This window comes from Saccopteryx leptura, chromosome 10, assembly GCF_036850995.1.
Source record: "Saccopteryx leptura isolate mSacLep1 chromosome 10, mSacLep1_pri_phased_curated, whole genome shotgun sequence".
In the NCBI taxonomy this organism is placed as follows: Eukaryota; Metazoa; Chordata; class Mammalia; order Chiroptera; family Emballonuridae; genus Saccopteryx; species Saccopteryx leptura.
The window spans coordinates 45,838,136-45,864,742 of NC_089512.1; the positions used below are offsets into that span (position 1 = coordinate 45,838,136).

General features: G+C 41.7%; 1 protein-coding gene across 2 annotated transcripts in view; it reads right to left on the reverse strand.

Annotated features, from left to right (window-relative positions):
• The window catches only part of XPC (XPC complex subunit, DNA damage recognition and repair factor), a 47,506-nt gene that overhangs the window by 17,084 nt on the left and 3,815 nt on the right, over nt 1-26,607 (reverse strand). Inside the window, exons 2-7 of one of the 2 annotated variants that reach the window (XM_066350432.1) lie at nt 18,888-19,083; nt 16,720-16,838; nt 12,845-12,968; nt 11,728-11,812; nt 8,930-9,087; nt 8,308-8,428 (exon numbers count right to left, since the gene is read on the reverse strand). In XM_066350432.1, the coding sequence (XP_066206529.1) occupies nt 8,308-8,428; nt 8,930-9,087; nt 11,728-11,812; nt 12,845-12,968; nt 16,720-16,838; nt 18,888-19,083 (803 nt within the window). The remainder of the gene's footprint in view (nt 1-8,307; nt 8,429-8,929; nt 9,088-11,727; nt 11,813-12,844; nt 12,969-16,719; nt 16,839-18,887; nt 19,084-26,607) is intronic. The other variant, XM_066350433.1, reaches the window with a different exon arrangement.

Sequence of the window (26,607 nt, forward strand, 5' to 3'; positions counted from 1 at the left end):
TAATCACTGTTTAAATTATGTTTGATTTGTAGCAATGAGAATACATAATGCATATCAGGTATTTATATTCCAAATCATAACTGTAGCAAAATTACAGTTATGAAGTAGCCACCAAAATTATTTTTTTGGTTTGGGGTCACTGCAACATGAGGAACTGTAATTGCGGGGTCACGGCATTAGAAAGGTTGAGAACCACTGGACTAAGGAGACATGACAACTAAATGCAACATAGTATCTTAGGTTGGATCCTGGAACAGAAAAAGGGCATTAGTGGAAAACCTTGAAAATCCAAATAATATCTCATAGTTTATTTATTTATTTATTTTTTAAAAATGTTTTATCTTTTTCTTTTTTTTTTTTAATTTTTTTATTTATTCACATTAGAAGAGAGAGAGAGAGAAGGGGGAGGAGCAGGAAGCATCAACTCCCATATGTGCCTTGACCAGGCAAGCCTAGGGTTTTGAACCGGCGACCTCAGTATTCCAGGTCGACGCTTAATCCACTGTGCCACCACAGGTCAAGCCAATATCTCATAGTTTAGTTGACAGCATCATTCATTCATTGGTATATTTATTATTGTACCAATACTAATTTCTTAGTTTCTTATGGTACAGCATGGCATAGGAGCACCACTGTAAAAATCTAGATAACTGAGTACCCACCTAGTATTTAACTGAGTATTTACTGAAGTATTCAGCTAGCTGAGTGACTTCTCTAAACCAGATTTCTTCATATATAATAATCCCTGCCTCACCTTCCTCACAGGATCATAAATAAGATCATGTATGTGAAGGTACTCTGCCAGGAATCCAGTACTATGCAAACATACAGGTCATCACCTTTGACAAGTAGTAAGTATGTCAATGACTGTTGCCAAGGAAAAAAAATTAAATTATAAAGCCATATAATTCCTATACTAAAAATTAAATAACCAGATGAAAAAGACAAATCCTAAAAATATAGAAACTGTCAAAACTGACTCAAGAAGAAAACAGAAAATCTGAATAAACATTTAACAAAAAATTGAAACAGAAATAAAAAACCTCCTCACAAAAAATGTCTAGGACCAGGTGAATTGTACCAAATATTGTTTTTTTTTGTTTGTTTTTTTTCATTTTTCTGAAGCTGGAAACAGGGAGAGACAGTCAGACAGACTCCCGCATGTGCCCGACCGGGGTCCACCCAGCACGCCCACTATGGGGCGATGCTCTGCCCACCAGGGGGCGATGCTCTGCCCATCCTGGGCGTCGCCATGTTGTGACCAGAGCCACTCTAGCGCCTGAGGCAGAGGCCACAGAGCCATCCCCAGCGCCTGGGCCATCTTTGCTCCAATGGAGCCTTGGCTGCGGGAGGGGAAGAGAGAGACAGAGAGGAAAGCGCGGCGGAGGGGTGGAGAAGCAAATGGGCGCTTCTCCTGTGTGCCCTGGCCGGGAATCGAACCCGGGTCCTCCGCACGCTAGGCCGACGCTCTACCGCTGAGCCAACCGGCCAGGGCTGTACCAAATATTTAAAGAAGAATTAACAACAAGCCATCTCAAACCTCTAAAAAATAGAAGAGCAAAAACTTCCTAACTTATTCTAGGAGGCCTACATTACCCTGATATGGAAGCCAGACTAATAACACAAGAAAACTACAGACCAACATCCCTTATGAATATAGATGCTGAAGTCCTCAACAAAATACTAGCAAACCAAATCTAACAGCACATTAAAAATTATACACCATAACCAAGTGGGATTTATTCTCAGGAATGCAAAGGTTTTTCATAATAAGAAAATCAATTAATGCAATGCATTATATTAATAGAATGAAGAAAGAAAAACCATACAAACAACTCAATTGACACAGAAAAAGCATGTGATAGCATCCAACACACTTGCATGATAATAATACCCAGAAACCTAGAACTAGAAAGAAACTTCAACATGATAAAGAAAATTTATAAAAACCCACAGATAGCAAGATATTCAGTGGTGACTGACTGAAAGCCTTCCCTACCCCCAAGACTGAGAATAAGACAAGGATGCTTGCTTTTACTAATGCTATTCGGAATTGTACTGGAAGTTGTAACCAGAGCAATTGGGCAAGGAAAAGAAACAAAAGGCATCCAAGCTGGAAAAGAAGTAAAATTCTCTATTTATAGATGGCAAGACCTTACACATAGAAAATCTCAAAAAATGCACAAGGAAGCTATGTAGCTAATACATGAATTGAGCAAGTTTTAGGGTAAAAGATCAACACAAAAACCTGACCAGTGGTGGCACAGTGGATAGAACATTGATCTGGGATGCAGAGGAACCAGGTTCAAAACCTCAGGTTCGCTGGCTTGAGCACAGGCTCATCTAGCTTTGAGTGTGGGATTGCTGGCTTCAGCCCAAAGGTCACTTGCTTCAGCAAGGGGTCACTAGCTGGCTGGAACCCCACCACTCCTGTCAAGGCATGTATGAGAAGCAAACAATGAACAACTGAAGTGCTGCAATGACGAGCTGATGCTTCTCATCTTTCTCCCTAGCTTAAAGAAAAAAAAAGAAAAAGGAAAAAAAAAAGATCAACAGAAAAAAATCAGCTGCATTCCTATTCACCGGCAATGACAATCTAAAAAGGAAATTGAGACAACAATACCATTTATAATACCATAAAAAATTACCCAGGAAGCCTGACCAGGCAGTGGTGCAGTAGATAGAGTGTCGGCCTGGGACACAGAAGACTGAGGTTCGAAACCCCAAGGTCACTGGCTTCAGGGTGGAATCACAGATATGACCACAGGGTCACTGGCTTGAACAAAAGGTCACTGGCTCGACGGGAGCTCCTTGGTCAAGGCACACATGAAAAAGTAATCAATGAACAACTAAGATGCCACAACAAAGAAATGATGCTTCTCATCTCTCCCTACTGTTTGTTCCTATCTGTCCTTCTCACTATCTCTGTCTCTCTAAATACAAACAATAAAAACCTAGGAAAAATTTAACCAAGGAGGTGATAGACATGTACACTGAAAACTACAAAACAGCCTGGCCAGGCAGCTCAGTTTAGAACATTGTCCCAATATGCCAAGGTTGCAGGTTTGATCCGTGATCAGGGCACATACAAGAATCAATCAATGAATGCACAAGTAAGTGGAACAACAAACTGATGTTTCTCTTTCTCTCTAAAAATCAATCAATAAAGTAATTTAAAAATACATATATTAAAAAAAAAACCTGGCCCTGGCTGGTTGGCTCAGTGGTAGAGCATCAGCCTGCTGTGTGGAAATAAGTCTTATGTTTGATTCCTGGTCAGGGCTCACAGGAGAAGCGCCCATCTGCTTCTCCACCCCTCCCCCTCTCCTTCTCTCTATCTCTCTCTTCCCCTCCCGCAGCCAAGGCTCCATTGGAGCAGGGTTGGCCCGGGTGCTGAGGATGACTCCATGGCCTCCACCTCAGGCACTAGAGTGGCTCTGGTCGCAACAGAGCAAAGCCCCAGATGGGCAGAGCATTGCCCCCTGGTGGGCATGCCAGGTGGATCCTGGTTGGGCGCATGTGGGAGTCTGACTGCCTCCCCGCTTCTAACTTTGGGGGGGGGGGGGCAAACTGTACAAAATATAGCTTGAAGAAATTAGAAACATAAACAAAAGGAAAGAGCCTGACCTGTGGTGGCGCAGTGGGATAAAGCGTCGACCTGGAACACTGAGGTCGCCTGTTCGAAACCCTGGGCTTGCCTGGTCAAGGCACATATGGGAGTTGATGCTTCCTGCTCCTCCCCCTTCTCTCTCTCTCTCTCTCTCTCTCTCAAAAAATCAATAAATAAAAAGACAAAACAAAACAAAAAAAAAACAAAAGGAAAGATATCTATGTTAATGGACTGTCTTTGTGGACATGCTACCCAAATCAATCTACACATTGAACCCTATCAAAATTTCAATGGCCTTTTTTATAGAAATGAAAAAGCAGATCATCAAATTCATGTGAAATTGCAAGGGGCCCTGAATAGTCAAAATAATACTGTAAAGAAACAACAAAGCTTCACTCACAGTTCCTGATTTCAGAACTTACTACAAAGCTATAGTAATCAAAACTGTGTGATACTGGCATAAGGATAGACATGTAGACCAATAAAATAAAATTGATAGGCCAGAAGTTAAACCATACATCTATGGCCAATGGATTTTTTAGAAAAAAATGTTATTTATTCATTTTAAAGAGAGGAGAGAGGGAGAAGGAGAGAAAGGGGCAGGGCGGGGAGGAATAGGAAGCATCAACTGGTAGTTGCTTCCCGTATGTGCTTTGACAGGGCAAGACCAAGGTTTCGAACCAGTGACCTCAGCATTCTAGGTCAATGCTCTATCCACTGTGCCAACATATATCAGGCAGCCAGTGGATTATTTTTAATAGCTATATATTTTATTTATTTAGAGAGAAGAAAAAGAGAGAAAGAGGGAGAGGAGCAGGAAGCATCAACTTGTAGTAGTTCCTTCCTGTATGTGCCTTGACTGGGCAAGCTTGGGGTTTCGAATAGGCAACCTCAGCATTCCATGTCAATGCTCCATCCACTGTGTTACCACAGGTCAGGTGTCAACAGATTTCTAACAAGGGTGCCAAGACACTTCAATTTCCATTGAAAAACTTGTCTCTTCAACTAGTAGTGAAAATAATACAACAAAAGTTGAAAGAACAGTCCTTCAACAAATTGTACTGGGACAACTGAATACTCACATGCAAAAAGAATAAAGTTGAACATCTATCTCACATAACTGACAAACATTAACCTAAAATGAATGAAAGATCTAAATGTAAGTTAAAACTGTAAAACTCTTAGGATATAGGAGGGAATCTTAATTTTTATTTATTTATTTATTTTTACAGGGACAGAGAGAGAGTCAGAGAGAGGGATAGATAGGGACAGACAGGAACGAAGAGAGATGAGAAGCATCAATCATCAGTTTTTCGTTGGGACTCCTTAGTTGTTCATTGATTGCTTTCTCATACGTGCCTTGACCGTGGGCCTTCGGCAGACCTAGTAACCCCTTGCTCGAGCCAGCGACCTTGGGTCCAAGCTGGTGAGCTTTTTTTGGCTCAAGTCAGATGAGCCCGCGCTCAAGCTGGCAACCTCAGGGTCTCGAACCTGGGTCCTTCCACATCCCAGTCTGACGCTCTATTCACTGCGCCACCACCTGGTCAGGCGGAGGGAATCTTTATGACTTTGGATTTGGCAATGGAGTTTTAGATATGACACCAAAAAGAAAAAGAACGAAAAAAATAGAAAAATTAGACTTTGTCAAAATTAAAACTTTTCTACATCAAAGGACTTTATTAAGAAAGTGAAAAGGCAACCTACAGAATGGGAGAAAATATTTGCAAAGCCTGTACCTGACTGGTGTTTAGTACCCAAAATATAGAAAAAACTTTTATAATTCAAAAACAAAAAGACAAAGAACTCAATTAAAATATGGGTAAAAGACTTGGATATTTCTCCAAAGAATATATACAAGTGGCCAATACACACATGAAAATATGCTAACCATCATTAGTTGTCAGAGAAATGAAAGTCAGAACCCAATGAGATACTACTTCATACGGATTAGGATGACTTAAAAAAACAGAAAATAATTATTGGTGAGGATTTGGAGAAGCTGGAATCCTTGGACATTGCTGGTAGGATGTAAAATGGTGCAGCTCCTAATGAAAATATTTGGCAATTCCTCAAAAAGTTTAACATCCTATCACCACATGATCCAGCAACTCTACTCCTAGGTATATACCCAAAAGAACTAAAAACAACTACTCAAATAAATATATGTACATATGTATATAACAGTACTCTTTACAATAGCCAAAAGGTGGAAACAACTGAAATGCCCATCAACTAATGAATGGATAAACAAAATCTGGTCTTTCCATACAAAAGAATGTTATTCAGCCATATAAAAGAATAAAGTACTGATACAATCTCCGAACATAGATGAACCTTAAAAACATGCTTAAGTTAAAGAAACCAGACACAAAAACATCACGTTGTATGATTTTTTCTTACATAAAATATCCAGAATATGTAAATCATTAGACAGAATGCAAAATGATGGTTGCCAGGTACATGAGGGGATGGGAGGAGGTAGAATAAGGAGTAATTGTTTTATAGGTATAGGATTTCCTTTTGGGATAGCAAAAATGTCTTAGAAAAAGAGGTGATTATTTCACAAAACTCTAAATGCATTAAAGAGCAACTGAACTGTTCATTTAAAAAAACCCCAAACTATATATTTTTGCCCTGGCTGGATAGCTCGATTGGCTAGAGCATTGTCCAAAAGTGCAGAGGTTGCCAGTTCAATTCCATCACGACACATACAGGAACAGATTGATGTTCCTGTCTCTCTTCCTCTTTCCCTTCCTCTCTCTCTAAAACCAATATAATAAACATTTAAAATAAAATGTAATAAAATAAACTATATCTTTTTTGCTTTAAAAAACTCAACAAGGCCCTGGCCAGCTGGCTCAGTGGCATTAGCCTGGCATGTGGAAGTCCCAGGTTTGATTCCCAGTCAGGGCACACAGAATCGCCTATTTGCTTCTCTATCCCTCCACTTTTCCCTTCTTTCTCTCTGTGTCTATCTCTTACCCTCTTGTAGCCATAGTTCGATTGCAGCCAGCTGGCCTCGGATGCTGAGGATGGCTACATGGCCTCTGCCTCATGTGCTAAGAAGAGCTTGGTTGCTGAGTAACAGAACAACACTCCAGATGGGCAGAGCATCACCCCCTAGCGGGCTTGCCAGGTGGATCCCAGTTGGGGTGCATGTGGGAGTCTGTCTCTGCCTCCCCTCCTCGGAGTTAAAAAAAAAAACAACACACAAAAAAACCTCAACAACAAAAAAAAGAAATATGTACATAAAACAAAAAACAAAAAAGATATATGTACACAAAACACAGGAACAAAGTATGGGATGACAGTCCAAATATTAATGTTTTCTTCTGGATGGTGGTACTACATTATAATTACTGGCCATGTCAGGTATCTTAGACTCTTGTTAAGCCAAATCAGAAGAAGAGGTAAAGACATCAGTCATTTAGCTTCTAAAGATACAAAAAGTCTGACCTCTTTCCCAAAACAAAACAGGGAATCTGAGACTCAGGCACAGGTGTATGTATTCATAGGAATCTTCTGGGGATAAAACTATGTATCTCTTTATCTTTGTTTTATTCAGACAGAACCTTACCTAAGGGTATTTTCAGCGTTTGATAAAGCCTGTCTACACCAGGCCTCCTTCTGGTAGATACAACTCTCCTCACTGCATGGCTGCCTGTTGATGCCATCACCCAAACTGGAAGGTATGAAAACACTTTCTCAAGGATTTCAGCAGCCAATGTGAAATAACATTTTCTTGGAACTTCTAAATACATTTTCTGAATAGTTAGTTAAAATGATTTTGGTCAAAGCAGCTAGCCAAAAATTCAGTCCTTTAACATACCAGGATACCAAGTAATAGAAAGAAGATGCAGGTCTTCAACTCATACAGTGGTCCCACCCATGATTCCAATGCCTGCCAACTGAATGACCCTAAGAAAGGGACTTAGCCTCTTTTAGCTTCAATTACTATTTTTTTTTTTTTTTTTACAGAGGCAGAGATAGACAGGGACAGACAGACAGGAATGGAGAGAGATGAGAAGCATCAATCATTAGTTCCTCGTTGTGCGCTGCGACTTCTCAGTTGTTCATTGATTGCTTTCCCATATGTGCCCTGACCGCGGGCCCTCAGCAGACCGAGTAACCCCCTACTGGAGCCAGTGACCTTGGGTCCAAGCTGGTGAGCTTTTTGCTCAAGCCAGATGAGCCCGCACTCAAGCTGGCGACCTTGGGTCTCGAACCTGGGTCCCTCCGCATCCCAGTCCGACGCTCCATCCACTGCGCCACCACCTGGTCAGGCTCAATTACTATTTTTTAATTTAATTTTATTTCTTTAGTGAGAGTGAGCAGGGGGGAGGGAGATGAGAATCATCAACTCGTAGTTGCATCACTTAAGTTGTTCATTGATTGCTTCTCATAAGTGCTTGAACTAGAAGGCTCAAGCCAAGCCAGTGACCTTGGGTTCAAGCCAGCGACCTTGGGCTTCAAGTCAGTAACCTTTGGGCTCAAGCTGCTGACCTCAGGGTTTTGAACCAGCGACATTAGCGTCCCAGGTCGATGCTTGGTCCACTGTGTCACCACTGGTCAGGTGACTATTTTTTATTTTGAGGACTAAGGAAATACATGTAAAACACCTGGAATAATATCTGACACATGACTGCCACCATCATTTGCTAACAGCTGTAATAGAGCTGCCAGAAAGAATCACTCACGTGGACCAATTCTTCATCATCTCGTGCAGAGTAAATAGCAAATCTCCTTTCCAATGTAGTCCGCAGGCTGTCTTGCTCACTGATGGAGAGGTCAGAGTTAACTGTAAATGTTCTGATGAACCTAGAGAGAAGCCAGGCATTCCCTTGCGTGAGAGGTCAGGGCAAAGAGGAACTCTGTTCCTCACAGCCAAGAAAATCAGAGGGGAGTCTAGGAAGGGAATGTGAGCCTCACCTACCTTTGTTCTACTCTTCCCATTCTGTGTGGCCAATTCCTGCTCAACACTATAGATTCAGACTTTACCTCCCTCAAGAGCCTCCCCAGGCCCCTGGGCTGAGATAAGTGCTCTTTGTGTCTGCAGTCCCCAGAACACTTCCTCCAGAGCAATGGTCACCCTATTCTAATTACTCGGGGTAATTAGATATGTCACCCCGACCAACCTGGGAGCTCTTCCAGGACAGAGATCACGCCTAACATTTCCCTATCTTCAATGCCATGCCCACTGCCTGGCATAAAGATCACTTTAAGGGATATCTGTGGAAGCGACCTGTACCCAATCTCTGAGAGATACACAAATCCTTCACTAAGGCTGTGAAGCACAGGCCACCAGCTACAGGGCCATACCATTTCACCAGGTTTGACAGGTAGTACGTATCGATGTCTTGAGGAGGCACTTTGGTAAAGTGAGTTGGGATGATGGAGAGGCTAATAGCAAGCAGATCGGGCTGGTTGCAGATGCTATTTCGATAGAAACCATTTGCTAGCAGGCACAGAAGGTGAACCTGAGAAGAAAGGAAAAAAGAAAGACATGGAAGGAAGGCTGAAACCTAAAGGGATTTTTGCTGCCAAATCAAAAGACATTCTGTGGGCAGGAAATATTTGTTGCCATTTCTACACACAAAAAAGTAAAAATACTAACATTAGCCATTTCCCAAGATTTTGTCTTTCACCCCCTATTCTTCTTCTTCTTTTTTGTTTTTGAGAGACAGAGAGTCAGAGAGAGGGACAGACAGACAGGAAGGGAGAGAGATGAGAAGCATCAATACTTCGTTGCAGCTCCTTAGCTGTTCTGTGATTGCTTTCTCCTGTGTGCCTGGGGGGGGGGGGTGTCGCTACAACAGAGCGAGTGATCCCTTGCTCAAGCCAGCAACCATGGGGTCATGTCTATGATCCCATGCTCAAGCCAGCAACATCTCATTCAAGCTGGTGATCCCGTGCTCAAGCTGGCAATCTCAGGGTTTTGAATCTGGATCCCCTGCGTCTTAATCTGACGCTCTATCTACTGAGCCACCGCCTGGCCAGGCTTACCCCCTCTTCTATCTATCTACTACTCATTCCCTCAAACAATCTGTAATCTCAAAGTGTCAAAATACAAACTTTTCTTCTAAGAGACCTTGTCTTTTGGAGATATATACTGAAGGAACTATGGATGAAATACTACAATGAACCTGACCTGTGGTGGTGCAGTAAAGTGTTGACCTGGAACACTGAGGTCACTGGTTCAAAATCCTGGGCTTGCCTGGTCAAGGCACATATGGGAGTTGATGCTTCTTGCTTCTCCCCCTTTTCTTTCCCCTCATCTAAAATGAATAAAATCTTAAAAAGAAAGAAAGAAAGAAAGAAAAGAAAAGAAAAGAAAAGAAAAGAAAAGAAAAGAAAGGAAAGGAAAAGAAAGGAAAAGAAAAATGCTACAATGTCTGGGAAATGCTACTCAGGAGGGGCAAGAGAAACAGTGAGTGGGGAGAAAGAATAGCAAGACTGTTCACAGGCTAGTAACTCTCAAAGCTGGGAGATAGCATGGGGCTACTGCATGGCTTTCTGCACTAACCTGAGTTCTTGAACCCAAATTACTCAGTGTCAGACCCCATATCTGTCACACATCTGACCTCCAACCCTACCCTTCCTTAACCTATTGAAATGATCATGTGATTGTCTTCCCCTTCTCTCTCACACAGCTTTGCATTATTTTCACTTCAAAATTAGCTTGCCTTCCTTCCTTCCTTCCCACTTACTGCCTCCCTATTTTAATCAACAACACTGCCTTTCTCCCCTCACTTAAGCTTACAATCTTGGTCTCTTCCTTTCATCTCCAACACCAAGAAGTAGAAGAAACAGAGCTATCTCATTTACACCTCAAGGCTGCTAAGGTGGGCATCACTCCAGTTCTTGTCTCATCTCCTCCTGTCTTTGCTACGTACACATTTCACCTCTAGATTTCTGTGGCTGCTGCAGAGTCTCTCTTCCATCCATCCCATCATACCTTCTCTGGCTCTCTGCTGCTGATCAGAGAAAAAATCAAAATCCTCCTTCCTTCACTTTCATCTCGTCTCCAACACACACATCCCCCAAGATGCAGGCAATTCAGTTGTCTCACCACCCTTTCTGTAATTCAGCCAGAGCAACATTCCTAGACTCTGTCTTCTCCATCTCAACATGCTGTCCTTTCTCCCAAACCCAAGTCCAGTTCTTTCTCCTAAATAAAGCCTTCCTCAGCTACTCAAACCTACCCTGATCTCTTCCTTTCTTTAAGTCTTGAGTTTCTCTGTTTTGAGGTCTTTCTTGTTCCATTTGTGAGATCAGTAACCCCTTATTGGTAGGAAATAAACTTTATTAAAGTCTCTCTCCCCACAATGCCAAGAACCTTGCTAGGTACATAATATGCTTTCAATAACTACCAGCTGAAGTAAAAAGCCAGCAACTTTAGCTGAGGTCGGAGTTAATGTTACTGAATAGTTGAAAGAAGGAATGGAGTGTCTGTTCTTTTTCTGAAGCTGGAAACAGGGAGAGACAGTCAGACAGGTTCCCGCATGCGCCCGACGGGGATCCACCCGGCACGCCCACCAGGGGGCGATGCTCTGCCCATCCTGGGCGTCGCCATGTTGTGACCAGAGCCACTCTAGCGCCTGAGGCAGAAACACAGAGCCATCCCCAGCGCCCAGGCCATCCTTGCTCCAATGGAGCCTTGGCTGCAGGAGGGGAAGAGAGAGACAGAGAGGAAGGCGCGACAGAGGGGTGGAGAAACAAATGGGCGCCTCTCCTGTGTGCCCTGGCCAGGAATCGAACCCGGGTCCTCCGCAAGCTAGGCCGACGCTCTACCGCTGAGCCAACCGGCCAGGGCCTTGGAGCGTCTGTTCTTTAGCTGCTGCTCCATGCCAGGCATTGTGCTATGTACTTTACATGTGATAGATATTTGCTTAATCCTCACAACCACCCTCTGAGGAAGACATTATTATTAACTTCCCTTTCAAAAACGAAGAAACTAAGCTTTAGAGAGAATAAGAGACTTGCCAAGGTCACAAAGTGAGCAGGAGAGCCAGAAATAAGACCTAGGTTTCATTGACTGAGAACCTTAATTCTTTCCACCATAGCACGCGCCTCAGTGAAGAAGACTGCTGTCCTTTCCCTTCATTCCCTGCTCTTACCTTGTGTGTGTCCTCCTGAACTTCTTTACTGAAACGCTTCATCAGCCTCCGAAGATTTATCTCAAACTCCATTTGTATTTTTTCACTGCAATGCATATTGAAAAATTAAAAAATGAACTGGGAAACTGAAACCTGGCTCCATTCCCCCAGTCAATTCCTTTTACTTGAAATGGCACATGAATTGATCTCCTTGTTTTCCTGCACAAGGCTGTGCTACACAAGTAAAGTTTTTAGATGCTCCCTACTTTTTGCATACTTTTCTGCTCCTTCTCACCTACAAATCTTAGCTCAGGACATTCTCTACCCAGACTACCCTCCTCTCAACCTGCACCAAATTATGCCTCAGGAACATGAGTTAAAGCTCACCTCATCCAGGAAGTCTTCTCTGACTGCCTGACCTTCCAAGTACCAATTCCCTTCTTAGCAAACACCTCTTTTATGTTCAGTTAATGCATTTTCATTTGTGTAACACTGTTCTGGTGTGAAATCTCTTCCATGTCTGTGTCCTGTGCATCTTTAAGAAAACTTGATGCTTCTTGAATGACTTTTATGATCTTTCTTCTGCATGGCTAATAATGTGTCCATCACAGTCAAGCACATTACTCAATAAACGACCAGGTGCTGTGCTCCATATTCCCAAGCCAGAAGCTACAGAGGTACTGGGGATATTGGGACGAAGTGGGGGCTCCCTACCACAGCGGGACACTGCTTCAAGTCCTGCAGAGTGATGTGTGGAAAAGCATGACTTGCCAAGTTAGCCTGACAGGGATTTAGATCTTGGCTTATTTATTGACTGGCTGAGTGGCTCCTGAAATTATATTTAACATCTTCTCATTCACATACTATTCTAAAGATTAAGTAAGATGATGGACTACCTTGGCACACAGAAGTTGTTCAATACATGAGTTTTCTCCCCACATCTCTTGCCTCAGGCAGGACATGAAGGTTTTCTCATTCAAGTCCTAAAGGCAAATCCAGGGTTTTCTCACCCAAGGCTACTGACCGCTTTGATACTCAACCCTGGTCTTCAATTTGTTTCTCAAAAGTTTTCATTAAGTAGCAGCTATTCCAAAGACATGTGACAGGGACCTAGAAGCAAGTGTCTGTCTAATCTTACCTTCTTTCTCTCGCTTTCACCTGCTCCGGGGTTTCAATCTCTATCTCCACCGGTTTCATAGGCAGAACGGATTGAAAGAAGGCTGCGTTTTCTTCCACATCGCCTGGCACAGGCTCACTAAGCTCTATCAACAGTAATTTTTAAAAATCAAAAATAATAATTACAATAATAGCTATTGCACATTCGAGGTTCTGGTGGGAAGGAGGAAGAGAGGAACAAATACAAGGTGGATAACTAATAGAGACAGCTACTCCTTCCATGCTTTGAATACCAAAAAAAAAAAAAAAAAAAAAAAAAAAAAAGCTAGGCACTGTGCGATTTTACATTTATTTGTCTCCTTTAACCCACACAAAACCCCAGAGAAGTAGTCCTGGTAATAGAAGAGGAGGAAATTAAGGTATAACAATATTGAGTTGAATTACATAAAATGCTCTGCTATTAAGAAGCTGATGCTTGCCTGACCAGGCGGTGAGGCAGTGGATAGAGCATCGGACTGGGATGCAGAGGACCCAGGTTGGAGACCCCGAGGTCACCAGCTCGAGCGCGAGCGAGCTCATCTGGTTTGAGTAAAAGCTCACCAGCTTGAACTCAAGGTCACTAGCTTGAGCAAGGGGTAACTCGGTCTGCTGTAGCCCCATGGTCAAGGCACATATGAGAAAGCAGTCAATGAACAACTAAAGTGTCACAAAGAAAAACTAATGATTGATGCTTCTCATTTCTCTGTTCCTGTCTGTCTGTCCCTATCTATCCTTCTCTCTGACTCTCTTTGTCTCTGTAAAAAAAAAAAAAAAAAAAAAGCTAAGAAGCTGATGCTTGTTCGTGTTTTAGTACTTATTTTTTTTAAAGCCAAATAGAACAATTTCTATCTTTTTTTTGTTTTTTGTTTTTGTATTTTTCCTAAGTGAGAAGAGAGAAGAGAGGGGGAGGCAGAGTGACTCTCACAAGCACCCAACCAGGATTCACCTGGCATGCCAGGGGCAATGCTTGGCCCCTCTGGGGCGTTGCTCTGCTGCAACTGGAGCGGTTCTAGTGCCTAAGGCGGAGGCCATGGAGCCATCCTCAACGTCCAGGCCAACTTTGCTCCAATGGAGCCCTGGCTGTTGGAGGGGAAGAGAGAGAGGGAGAGAGGGAGGGAGAGAGAGAGAGAGAGAGAGAGAGAGAGAGAGAGAGAGAGAGAGAGAAAGGAGAGGGGGAGGGGTGGAGAAGCAGATGGGTGCATTTCCTGTGTGCCCTGGCTGGGAATTGAACCCAGGACTTCCACACGCCGGGCCAATGCTCTACTGCTGAGCCAATCAGACAGGGCCCAATTTCTATCTTTTATTAGTACAAAACACTTAGTACATAAGCACAATTTGCTTTTATGGTCGATGCGCCACCACAGGTCAGGCCATGAAATAAACTGAATTTGTTGAACTGTATCTGTGAACTTAATTAGCAAAGAGTTCTTTTTAGAAAGCTTTGGGCCTAGACGCAATAATGCCCGTTTAACAATAAACACACCTAATGCGAAAATTTTGGTTTCTATAAACCATTTCCCACTAAAATGAACTAGGGCTTCTTGGAAAAAAAGGGTTGATTTCAGGTCAGTAGTGAGGAAAGTATCAAGTGAGGCCAGAACACCTTGTGCCAGAAAACATAAATGTTCTCAAGAACTAATGAGACAATGTCAAAAAGACATGGTAGGGTAACTAGGTTAACAGGGCTTCTACTAGTCAAATATGGGACAATATTTTTTTTTTATTCATTTTAAAGAGGAGAGAGAGGGAGGAGAGAGAGACAGAGAGAAGGGGGGGAGGAGCTGGAAGCATCAACTCCCATATGTGCCTTGACCAGGCAAGCCCAGGGTTTCGAACCGGCGACCTCAGCATTTCCAGGTCGACGCTTTATCCACTGCGCCACCACAGGTCAGGCTATGGGACAATATTAAGGTCAAAAAGTATAATAACTGGTAATTATGTAATTTCTAAAAATATTTCTAAATCCATAGTGATACTCAGATTAAATGACTAAATATAATTCATGAAAGGGAGGTAAGATTAGATACTTGCTAAATAAATACAATTCCTTTGCAGATTACTCAGCTAATAAATGTAGATAAAATAAAAGAATCAGATTATTACCATTTTGCTATCCTTAGTATAACAATTTTTGATCCAGTCAAAATCACTATGCATGCTAAAAACCATTAGGTAAAAAATTATTAGGGGACAAGATATTCACCCAGAATCAGAGTGCTGCTCCAGAGACAGCTAATTACAAAGGGAGAATATACCTGTACATTGGCACAACTGGGCAGTACCACCGTACATGATCAAACTTAGCATCACCAGTAAGACAACCTGACATTAGGTGTCTCTTAATGGATGTGATAACAAGTAAAAAACATCACCTATGAAGTAGTCTTGCAAAAAAAAAAAAAAAAGTTTAACCTAAATTCAATCAAATCTTTGGATTTAATTTACAATTTATAAGAAACACATGGAATACTGAAACAAGTGTAACACCCCCATGAGATGTCAGACGGAACCAGAACCTGAGACACTGTATAAAACAAGAGACCAGTGCTAAAAACAAAACAAAACAGAACAAAAAAATGGTGGTTGGGGGGTACTATTCTAGAATAAGACTAAAGAGCCAACCAATACAAGGTTTACACACTGAATAGCTCCTGGCCTAGAAAAAAAAACTATAAAAATATTTTTATAATAATTAGGAATTTATTGTTCATTTTCTTAGGCGTAATAATGGTATTTTATAATGTAGGAAATGCATGGTGCAATATTTAGAAGTGTCAGAAAGTCTGTGACTTACTTTTAAATGTTTCCACAAAGCATATTTACTGAAAGATACATTTAATATGGTAAATGTTAAAGTTAGTGAATCTAGATGAAGAATATATGTACTACATTCTCATTTTCTTGTAGGTTTGAACACACTCAAAATAGACAGCTGGGAAAAAGTCATGCTAAGCAGCAGGTTCAGAGATGATAACATTAGCTGCTACTGATTCTAAGTATGATGCAAGAGGCCCATTATTTTGGTGACACACCTACGCCCCCCAACAATCCCAGAGCCTAAACTGTGCATTCCTTATAGTAAGCATTCAGTGTTTACTGAATGTTAAAAATGAAACAAACAAACAAACAAAAAACTGGCTTAGATAGCAGGAGTTACTTGCTTACGCAGCTATATAAGTGGCAAAGCTAGGCTCTAATCCCAGGTCTGTCTATTTGTTTATCATTCCTTCGCTCATTCATTCATATTAAGTGAGAGGTGGGGAGGCAGAGACAGACTCCTGCATGCACTCCGACTGGGATTCACCCAGCAAGCCCCCTACTGGGTAATGCTCTGCCTATCAGGGACCACTGCTACGTTGCTCTGCAATCAAGTTATTTTATGCCTTAGGCAAGGCCACAGAGCCAATCTTCAGCGCCAGCGGTCAACTTGCTTTAACCAATCAAGCCTTGACTGTGGAAGGGGAAGAGAAAGAGAGAAAGAGAGAGAGAAGGAGGAGTGGAGAAGAAGATGGTTGCTTCTCCTGTGTGCCCTGACTGGGAATTGAACCTGGGACTTCCACACGCTGGGCTGATGCTCTAAGTCTCTCGTAAAGCCTCTGCTCTTTCTGGAGTGATATTGCCTCTCTATTCCACTGACAACCATGACAACCAGCAAAGGAAGAGAATATACAATCTGCTCTATTAACCTGGTGTTGAATTTTTCCTTATATCAAAAGCAAGTCCCTACTGCAACCTTATCTTTGGTCTTATTAGTTTCAAAAGAAGACAACAGGACTACAATCAGTGACATGACTTCAAACAGAATCAAACAGAAAAAATAAGATCAGATAGTTCTAAAAACAAAGAAAGATGCTTTACCTTCTACCTCTTCCCAATCGTCTTCACTTTCCTCCTCCTCGTCTCCTTCATGGCTGTCTTTGTCCATGGCAGCCTCTCTCTTTGGATGGTGTGCCTTCTTGCAGGCCTTCGTAAAGTCCCTGTGTAAAGACCAATGGAAGGAACGCACAGAAGATGCAAACATCCTAGTTCTTCATTTAAACTAAGTGGAATTTTAAGGACTCTTTTCTATTTACTGAAATTCTGTTGCAATTACTTAATGATTGTTTGTGAGCTGTGAGCCTCATTTCCTCCATCAGCGTAAGTCTCAAGTTCTCATTGAGAAGTGCTGTGATCATTAGTGTAATACCAGATGTGCCGTCAAAACAGAACAAACACTATAAACCTATAGCCTAGAGCTATGTGAAGGAAAATATAGCTATGTTTGGAAATGGGACAGAAAAAGCTAGAAGGAACCACAATAATAAAGTGAGTTCCAGAAGTAAAAGCTGTGACATCTGTCTAGATACACGATTGGACACCAGAAAGAGAAGGAAATTTGCACTTGCTAATCCTACCATGGGTCCCCTCAGAAGGTTTCCCATCTGACCGGACGGTGGCGCGGAGGTCGAGCATCAGACTGGGACGCGGAGGACCCAGGTTCGAAACCCCGAGGTTGCCAGCTTGAGTCACTAGCTTGAGCCAAAGGTTGCTGTCTTGAGCAAGGGGTCACTCGCACTGCTGTAGCACCCCCCCACCTCATCAAGGCACATATGAGAAAGCAATCAGTGAGCAACTAAGATGCCATAACGAAGAACTGATACTTCTCATTTCTCTCCCTTCTGTCTGTCTGTCCCTATCTGACTCTCTTTCTGTAAAAAATTAAAAAAAGGCGGTTTCCTCTACTCTTTCCTCTCTTAGGAAATAAGACATGGAGACTGAAGATAAAGTCTAAACTCAAGATAAGTGGGAATGTGACTATATAGTTATGTCATAAATAACAATATAAACCTTGACACCTGGCTAGTTAAGTAGATAACTACAAAGTAGCTAGCTACGTATCAGCTCAAGACTAAATGTCTGCTATTGTGTAATGCAGATCTTCCTTGACTTATGATGGGTTACTTCCCAAGAAACCCATCCTAAATTGAAGATATCTTAAGTCTGCAAATGACTTCTGATCTGCATCTTCAAGGTGGAAGAAAGCATTTCAGGTGGAAGGAGACTATGAGCATAACTCAGAGGTTGCAAAGTATGAGGATATGTCGAGTGAAGGACGAGAAGTCCAGCTGGGCAGGAGCAGAGTGTGCTTGAGGAGAGTAGTAGGAGAAAAAACTAGGATGGCAGGTGAGTATTTTTTATATGTAATATCTTCCATTTTTAAATTTTTTGTGGGGTTATATTTTATTGAACTTATTGGAGTGATATCAGTTAATAAATTTACAGGTTTCAGGTGTACAATTGTATAATATGTCATCTATATATTGTATTTAGTGTTCTCCATCCCCTACATGTAATACCTTTGTGTAGTAGAAAGAATACAGAACCAGGAGTCAAAAGACCTAGGTCTCATACTGTTTTTTTTTTTCACTATATAGTTGTGTAGCATGAATAAATCATTTTCTGGCCCTGGCCGGTTAGCTCAGTGGCAGAGCATCGGCCTGGCGTGCAGGAGTCCCGGGTTTGATTCCTGGCCAGGGCACACAGGAGAAGCGCCCATCTGCTTCTCCACCCCTCCCCCTCTCCTTCCTCTCTGTCTCTCTCTCTCCCTCCCACAGCCAAGGCTCCATTGGAGCAAAAGTTTGCCCGGGCACTGAGGATGGCTCTGTGGCCTCTGCCTCAGACGCTAGAATGGCTCTGATTGTGGCAGAGCAACGCCCCGGATGGGCAGAGCATCGCCCCCTGGTACAGGCGTGCCCGGTGGATCTCGGTCAGGCGCACGCGGGAGTCTGTCTGACTGCCTCCCCGTTTCCAACTTCAGAAAAATGAAAAAAAATAATAATAATTTTCTGTAAGCTGTCACTGTCCTTATCTGAAAAGTTTGGGAAGTAAAGTATATAATGCTAAGATTCTTTCTAGCTCTTACTAGTAGTCTGAGCTCTATCTAGAAGAGTTTAAAGATCCAATCTTTTCCATGGATTCTAGTGACAAGCAAAAAAGCAGGTTTATTTACTCACACTTCCTTGATAGAAACAATTAAGACCTCTTACCTGAAATCTTCCCCATCAATGAAGGCTTCATCCTTGATAACCTTGAGGTTCTTAGATTTAACAGTCACCTTAGCCACTTTCTTTTTTGCAGGACCATCTGCTTGTCCTACAGGATCATTGCTGCCCCTCTTCCTCTGTCCTTGTGAGTCTTTTGAGAGCAGACTCTTCTTTGGGGGCTTCTCATCTTCAAAGTCATCTAGATGACCACATGGAACAGGTAAGGAACAATAGGAAAGATAGATGCAGCACGATCATGAAAATTCCTCTTATGAAACCTCCCTCCAAACCACTTCTCCATCACCAGCTCTCCATGCTATGTTTGGTCAACAATTAGCTTTCCGCCTCTTCTCACTCTCACCTTCAGTCCAGTCTGTATTTTGTGCTCACAGTAAAAACCACCTTTTTTTCTTCTTCTTAATTTTATAGAGAGTCAGAGAGAGGGACAGATAGGGATAGACAGAAAGGAAGGGAGAGAGATGAGAAGCATCAAAAAAAATTTTTTTGCCTGACCTGTGGTGGCGCAGTGGGATAAAGCGTCGACCTGGAACACTGAGGTCGCCGGTTCGAAACCTTGGGTTTGCCTGGTCAAGGCACATATGGGAGTTGATGCTTCCTGCTCCTCCCCCTTCTCTCTCTCTCTGTCTCTCTCTCTCTTCTCTCTCTAAAAAATCAATAAATAAAATATTAAAAAAAAAATTTTTTTTTTCATCGCGGCATTTAGTTGCTCAATGACTGCCTTCTCATACGTGCCTTGACAGCAGACTTGTATGTACTACAGCAGACTGAGTAACCCCTTGCTCAAGCCAGCGACCTTGGGTCCAAGCTGGTGAGCTTTTTGCTCAAACCAGATGAGCCCGCGCTCAAGCTGGCAACATCGGGGTCTTGAACCTGGGTCCTCCGTGTCCCAGTCTGACACTGTATCCATTGCGCCTCCATCTGGTCAAGCAAATAAACTATCTTTTTTCATAGGCATTTTATTCTATTTCTCCTATGACTACAGAGAGGCCATCATATGACTGAAAACAAAATCTAACTTCCAATTCTTAAATTTCTGATAATATCTAGCAAGAAAAACACATCAATCCATTGATTAACCCCTTGCTTATTTACTATTTGCCAAGACTATTTTAGGGTTAATCCACTCCTATTAAGTGAAATATTTTGAGTTCATAAACACAACTGAGTTTTACCAGAATCTTATTTCCATTAATTTGTATTTCTGCCATCTTTAAAAATCAAACACTGCTCAAAACACATTTTATGAAACTTTCCCAATCTAACCCAAATGGCACTTAGTATACCATCCATCTCAGCAAGCTTAAGGTTTTAAAAGATAGTAGTAATTATCTGTACTTTCTTAAATTAATTTTTATTAAAGTATAAAAACTGCACAAGTTGTTGGTTTTAAATAAATTATGGCATCTGAAACTATGGCCTGTCTATTAACAAATATATTAACATGTTAATTTTTTTTTGTAGGTCAATGCAGATTTATTTTCACAAAGAGGTAAGACAAAAATAAATCATAAACATGTTAATTTTTAATGAGTAAATTTATAAATAACTTGGCAGGAGAATTTTATCTATTTTGCAAATCTATTCATGAAAATAATCTTGATTCTGAAATAAACCATTTTCTTTGTCTTTGCATGACTCTGCTTCAATTAATTTTGGAAAACAAAAACACTCTAGCCAGTATTCAGGTTCCAAAGGAGCTGCAGTAGTAACCTAAACCAGTGGTTTTCAAACTTTTTGAAGTTGGGGCACATTTAAAATCCTACAAATAATTCTAGGCGCACTATATACAAATTTCTGAGAAATATGTTATAATAATTAAGTCAAATATTAAAGAAAAAAATATAAAGTACAAGCATGCTTTTATGGTAATTAAACAAAATAAATACGACAAAATTAAATTTATTCTGACACTGAAAAACATTTTTATGTTATATTTTTGTTATGCTTTTTAGAATTTGTAAAAGGGGTTAAAAATAAAAAAACAACAAAATATACACACATACATACATTCTTAGTAAGATTTAGTAAATTCGACATGACCTGGCGCAAATGTGTTAAGTTTTTTCATTCTTGTGTTTATGAGAAACATGAGCCTGATGTGTCCTAGTGATTTCTTCCATGTTTGGGCATATATTTGAAAGGCAAATTCTCATTTCCTCGTCAATACATTGAAGAATTCCTCTCTTTTTACTCTTAATGGTGTTGAGGGTAGAAAATCCTAATTCACATAAATAGGATGTTGAAAATTGTAGTAAAATGTTCAAAGCTTTTTTAGATATTGCCACATATTCTTCTTTTATAGAAACGCAAAAGGCTTCAAGAGACAATTCCTTATGTTTAATCATCAATCCAAAACCCCCACCATACATATCATCTTAACTTTACACCAAACAAAGGATAGAAGAAATTTGCCTTCAGTCTTTCTGGGGAACATGGGGGGTAGTATAAACAATCCAGCACCACAGTTTAACAGCCTTTTGCAACCTAATCAGGCAAGTGACGTGGGCGGGGGGTTGGGCAGACTGTCAGTTTACAGCCAATTCCCCACGCCTCTGTTCCCAAAAATCTAAACTCCAAAACCCCTGTTGGTCTTTTGGTCCCCAACAGGCACATATTTCTCTGGAATTCCATAGGGCGCACCTGGAAATCTTCCAAGGCGCACCAGTACGATCTGGTGCACACTTTGAGAACCACTGACCTAAACTAGCAAATAAATTTATTCCTCTCAGTTATGGTTTGTCCTGCCGACTCTCTTGGGGTATTTATTTTCCCCCAAGAATATACTTTTGCATGGGAAAAAGACTTTCCTCTATAATCTAAATAAACTCATAATGTAATTTTAATAAATTTCACATTATAGGGGCATTTATTTTAATACTAGATAAAGTCTCTGATTCAGTTTTGTTTCTTTTAAATCAGGGGTAGTCGCCCTAGCCGGTTGGCTCAGTGGTAGAGCGTCGGCCTGGCGTGCAGGAGTCCCGGGTTCGATTCCCGGCCAGGGCACACAGGAGAAGCACCCATCTGCTTCTCCACCCCTCCCCCTCTCCTTCCTCTCTGTCTCTCTCTTCCCTTCCCGCAGCCAAGGCTCCATTGGAGCAAAGTTGGACCAGGTGCTGAGGATGGCTCTATGGCTTCTGCCTCAGGCACTAGAATGGCTCTGGTTGCAACAGAGCAACGCCCCAGATGGGCAGAGCATCGCCCCCGGTGGGCATGCCGGGTAGATCCTGGTTGGGCCATGTGGGAGTCTGTCTGACTGCCTCCCCGTTTCCAATTTCAGAAAAATACAAAAAAATACACACACACAAAAAAATTAAATCAAGGGTAGTCAACCTTTTTATACCTACCACCCACTTTTGTATCTCTGTTAGTAGTAAAATTTTCTAACCACCCACTGGTTCCCAGTAATGGTGATTTATAAAGTAGGGAAGTAACTTTACTTTATAAAATTTATAAAGCAGAGTTACAGCAAGTTAAAGCATATAATAATAATTAGTTACCAAGTACTTTATGTCAGATTTTCGCTAAGTTTGGCAGAATAAATCTTTATAAAACAACTTACTATAGTTAAATCTCTTTTTATTTATAATTTGGTTGCTCCGCTATCGCCCGCCATGAAAGCTAGAACGCCCACTAGTGGGCGGTAGGGATCAGTTTTAATGTTTTATAGAAGTAATTTATGCATTCCCATGGTTTAAATGGAAACACAAAATATTTCAAAATTAGTTATTTAGAATCTAGAAAGATTTCTTATTCCAAGTCCAGAAGTTGATTAAAGGTTTATGACTTGACACTTTGACTAGAGTGCCCTTAAAACCGGACTTCTGTATCTCACAATGGTCTTTAGCCCTCTATTAATAAGCAAAGGAGCAAAAGACTTCACTTTCGCTGATCTAAAAATGTAGGTGGAAGGATACTTCAGAGGCACCATTTCTTTCTCACCAAACTTATTTGGTTGGTTAAAAGGCACAGCTGTTTATTTTTGGGCTTTGAAGAGCTAGGTAGAAGAGTTAATGCGGATCCTGGCTGGAAAGCTCAGTTGGTTAGTGTTGTCCCAATATGCAAAGGCTGGGCTCAATTGCTGGTCAGGTCACATACAGGAAGCGACCAATGAATACATAAATACAGTACGTGGAACAAATTGATGTTCCCCTCCCTCTACAAAATTAATAAATGAAAAATCCAAATGTCCAACCATGAACTAATCATTAATTCCATTACAGTCATACAACGTAATATAATTAGTCATCTTTTAAGACAAAGCAAAATGATCTAAGATAAAATGTTAAGCACCCAAAGTTGTTTTTATAGTTGGCTTCTACTATAAAAAACAACACAGACTAGAAGGAAATCTACCATTATCTAGTGGTGGTTATTTCTGCCTGGAATAAATATAGATTTTTTTCTTTGCAGTTTTTTTTGGGGGGGAGTCTACAGGCTATTTACAGACTCTCCATGATCTTGCAGGCGTCCCCAAACTACGGCCCGTGGGCCGCAATGCGGCCCCCTGAGGCCATTTATCCAGCCCCCACTGCACTTCTGGAAGGGGCACCTCTTTCATTGGTGGTCAGTGAGAGGACCACTGTATTTGGTAGCCCTCCAATGGTCTGAGGGACAGTGAACTGGCCCCCTGTGTAAAACGTTTGGAGACCCCTGAAGGGCAATCATATGGATAACCAACCTCCTTCAATGTGGTTATTTCAACAGGGCAGAAATTACCTCTGTGGTTTGTGCTTGACCATCTATTGAGATTTAGTAACACCTGCTTAAACCTGCCAGTGGCATCTCATAGCACTTCAAATAAAATACAAACTCCTTAGCTTGGTCTCCAAACTAAGGGTTGTGCTCACTTCTCTCACCTCAATTCCTGCCACTCACCCTGGCACTCACTGTTCCAGCCAACTGGCAAGCTCATTCCCTCCTAAAGTCTTTAAATGCTCCCTCTGCCTGGATCTCTTTCCCCCCAGAACTTCCTATGAGTGGCTCCTTCATGACATTCAGTAACTGGCTCAAAATATCACACCCTCAGAGGCCTTCCCTGACCATTGATTCTGACTTAGCTGCTTCTTCCCTAGACTCACGTCAGTTTTATGAGAGTAACCTGCTTTACTTTCTTCATAGCTCTTATCACCATATGAATTTATTTTTAACTTTTTATTGTCTGTTTACCTATCCCTCCCTAAAGATCATACGAATTAAGAGCAAGAACCTTGCCTGTTTTGTTTATTACTATAATTTCATTGCATGCCCTGAGGTACTGTTAAAACATACACTATTGTGCCTGACCAGTGGTGGAGCAGTGGATAGAGCATTGACCTGAGATGCTGAGCTCCCAGGCTTGAAACTCCGGAGGTCCCAGCTTGAGCAAGGAGTCACTGGCTTGGCTGGAACCCTTCACCCTCATCAAGGCATGTATGAGAAGCAATTAATGAACAACTAAAGTGCTAAAACTATGAGTTGATGAGTCTCATCTCTCTCCCTTCCTGTCTCTCTATCTTGCTTTAAAACAAAAACAAAAAACCCTACACTACTGCGCTGTTAAAAACATTCACCAAATTAGTGTCACCTGCAACTCAAACCACAAATGTTCCTCCTCCAACTACAGGAAAGACTCTAGCTCTTGGGATCCTGAAAGCTGTTTTGGGAACTTATTGCTAGCTCCCCTGCTAGCAGAGTTTGAGTTAAGCATGGGTGCACCCTTACTCACATTCAGACTAAATTGATATGAGGTAGCTCAACTGACTACCTAACATGGAGCATGCCGGGAACTTTATATGTCACCTCAAAAAAAAAATAACAAACACCCTGCAAAGGTAATATTACATTTCAAAGACCAGGTTCAGAAAGGCTAAATTATTACCAAAGTAACTTACCCAAGTGCATACAGTGACTAAGTGTTAGAGCTATACCAGGCTGGTACCCAGGTAGTGTTTAGCTGGAAGGAAATGCTACCCAAGCAGGTGGCAACTCCATCAGATTAATTTTTTTTTCCTTTTTCCTTTTTTTAAGTGAGAGGAGGGGAGATAGTGAGACAGACTCCTGCATGCGCTCCTACTGAGATCCACCTGACATGCTCCAATCAACCAAGCCATCTTTAGTGCATCAGCTATTTCTAGTGCCTGAGGCTGACGGACCAATCGAGCCATCCTCAACACTGGGGCGATTCTTGAACCAATCAAGCCACTGGCTGCGGGAGAGGAAGAGAAGAGAGGGGGAGAGAGGGGGAGAGAGGGGGAGAAGGAGGGGAAGAGAAGCAGATAGTCATCTCTCTCGTGTGCCCTGACCAGGAACTGAACCTGGGATATATCATACATATACCAGGCTGACGCTCTATCCACTGAACCAACCGGCCAGGGCAGATTAAAACTTTTAATTGTTGAATCGCCACATATTCAGAATCCATTCTCTCTGATTAGAATACCAACACCTTTTCACAGTCTCTTGCTGAAATATTACCAATTTTTTAAAAATTTATTTATTTATTCATTTTAGAGAAAGAGAGAGAGAGAAGGGGGGCAGGAGCAGAAGGCATCAACTCCCATATGTGCCCTGAGAGAGAGATAGAGAAGGGGGAGGAGCAGGAAGCATCAACTCCCATATGTGCCCTGACGGGGCAAGCCCAGGGTTTTGAACCAGCGACCTCAGTGTTCCATGTCGATGCTTGATCCACTGCGCCACCACAGGTTAGGCAAATATTACCCATTTTTAAAGATTTTATTTATTCATTATATAGAGAGAGAGAGAGTGAGAGAAGTGGGGAGGAGCAGGAAGCATCAACTCCCATATGTGCCTTGACTGGGCAAGCCCAGGGTTTTGAACTGGCAACCTCAGCGTTTCCAGGTTGATGCTTTATCCACTGCGCCACCACAGGTCAGGCTATTACCCATTTTTAAAGTTACATATCAAACAACTCCTTCAGAGAACATTTTCCAGTATCTTCAGACAATCTTGACTATTCCGTCAGAAACCACAAAGCCCTGTACTTTCTGCAATGATATTGTACTCTGTTTTGGATATATATATATATATATATATATATATATTTTTTTTTTTACAGAGACAGAGAGAGAGTCAGAGAGAGGGATAGATAGGGACAAACAGACAGGAACAAAGAGAGATGAGAAGCATCAATCATTAGTTTTTCACTGCAACACCTTATTTGTTCATTGATTGCTTTCTCATATGTGCCTTGACCTTGGGGCTACAGCAGACCGAGTAACCCCTTGTTTGAGCCAACGACCTTGGGTCCAAGCTGGTGAGCTTTGCTCAAACCAGATGAGCCCGTGCTCAAGCTGGTAACCTTGGGGGTCTCAAACTTGGGTCCTCTGCATCCCAGTCCGACACTCTATCCACTGCGCCACCGCCTGGTCAGGCTGTTTTGGACATATTTTGTAAATGTCAACACTACTATACTGTCAGCTCCTCCAAGAAATCTCAATCTTCCTTGTCACCTAGTTCTTGTATACCACACAGTTGGTACTTAGAAAATAATCAAATATTACTTAAATGAGTAAATGAATTAAATGAAACTCATAGTATTAAGTGTGAAGTAAATCACCTTTTAAGTTTAGAAATTGTTAGCATTTGATTATTTCCTAGTAGATGAAGAACTTTATACAGAATCAGAAAAGTGTTGAATCTAGTGTCAAAGGAGCTTCTGCTGGTTACCCAGTCTAACCTATTACCCAGTTATTTCAGGAATCCC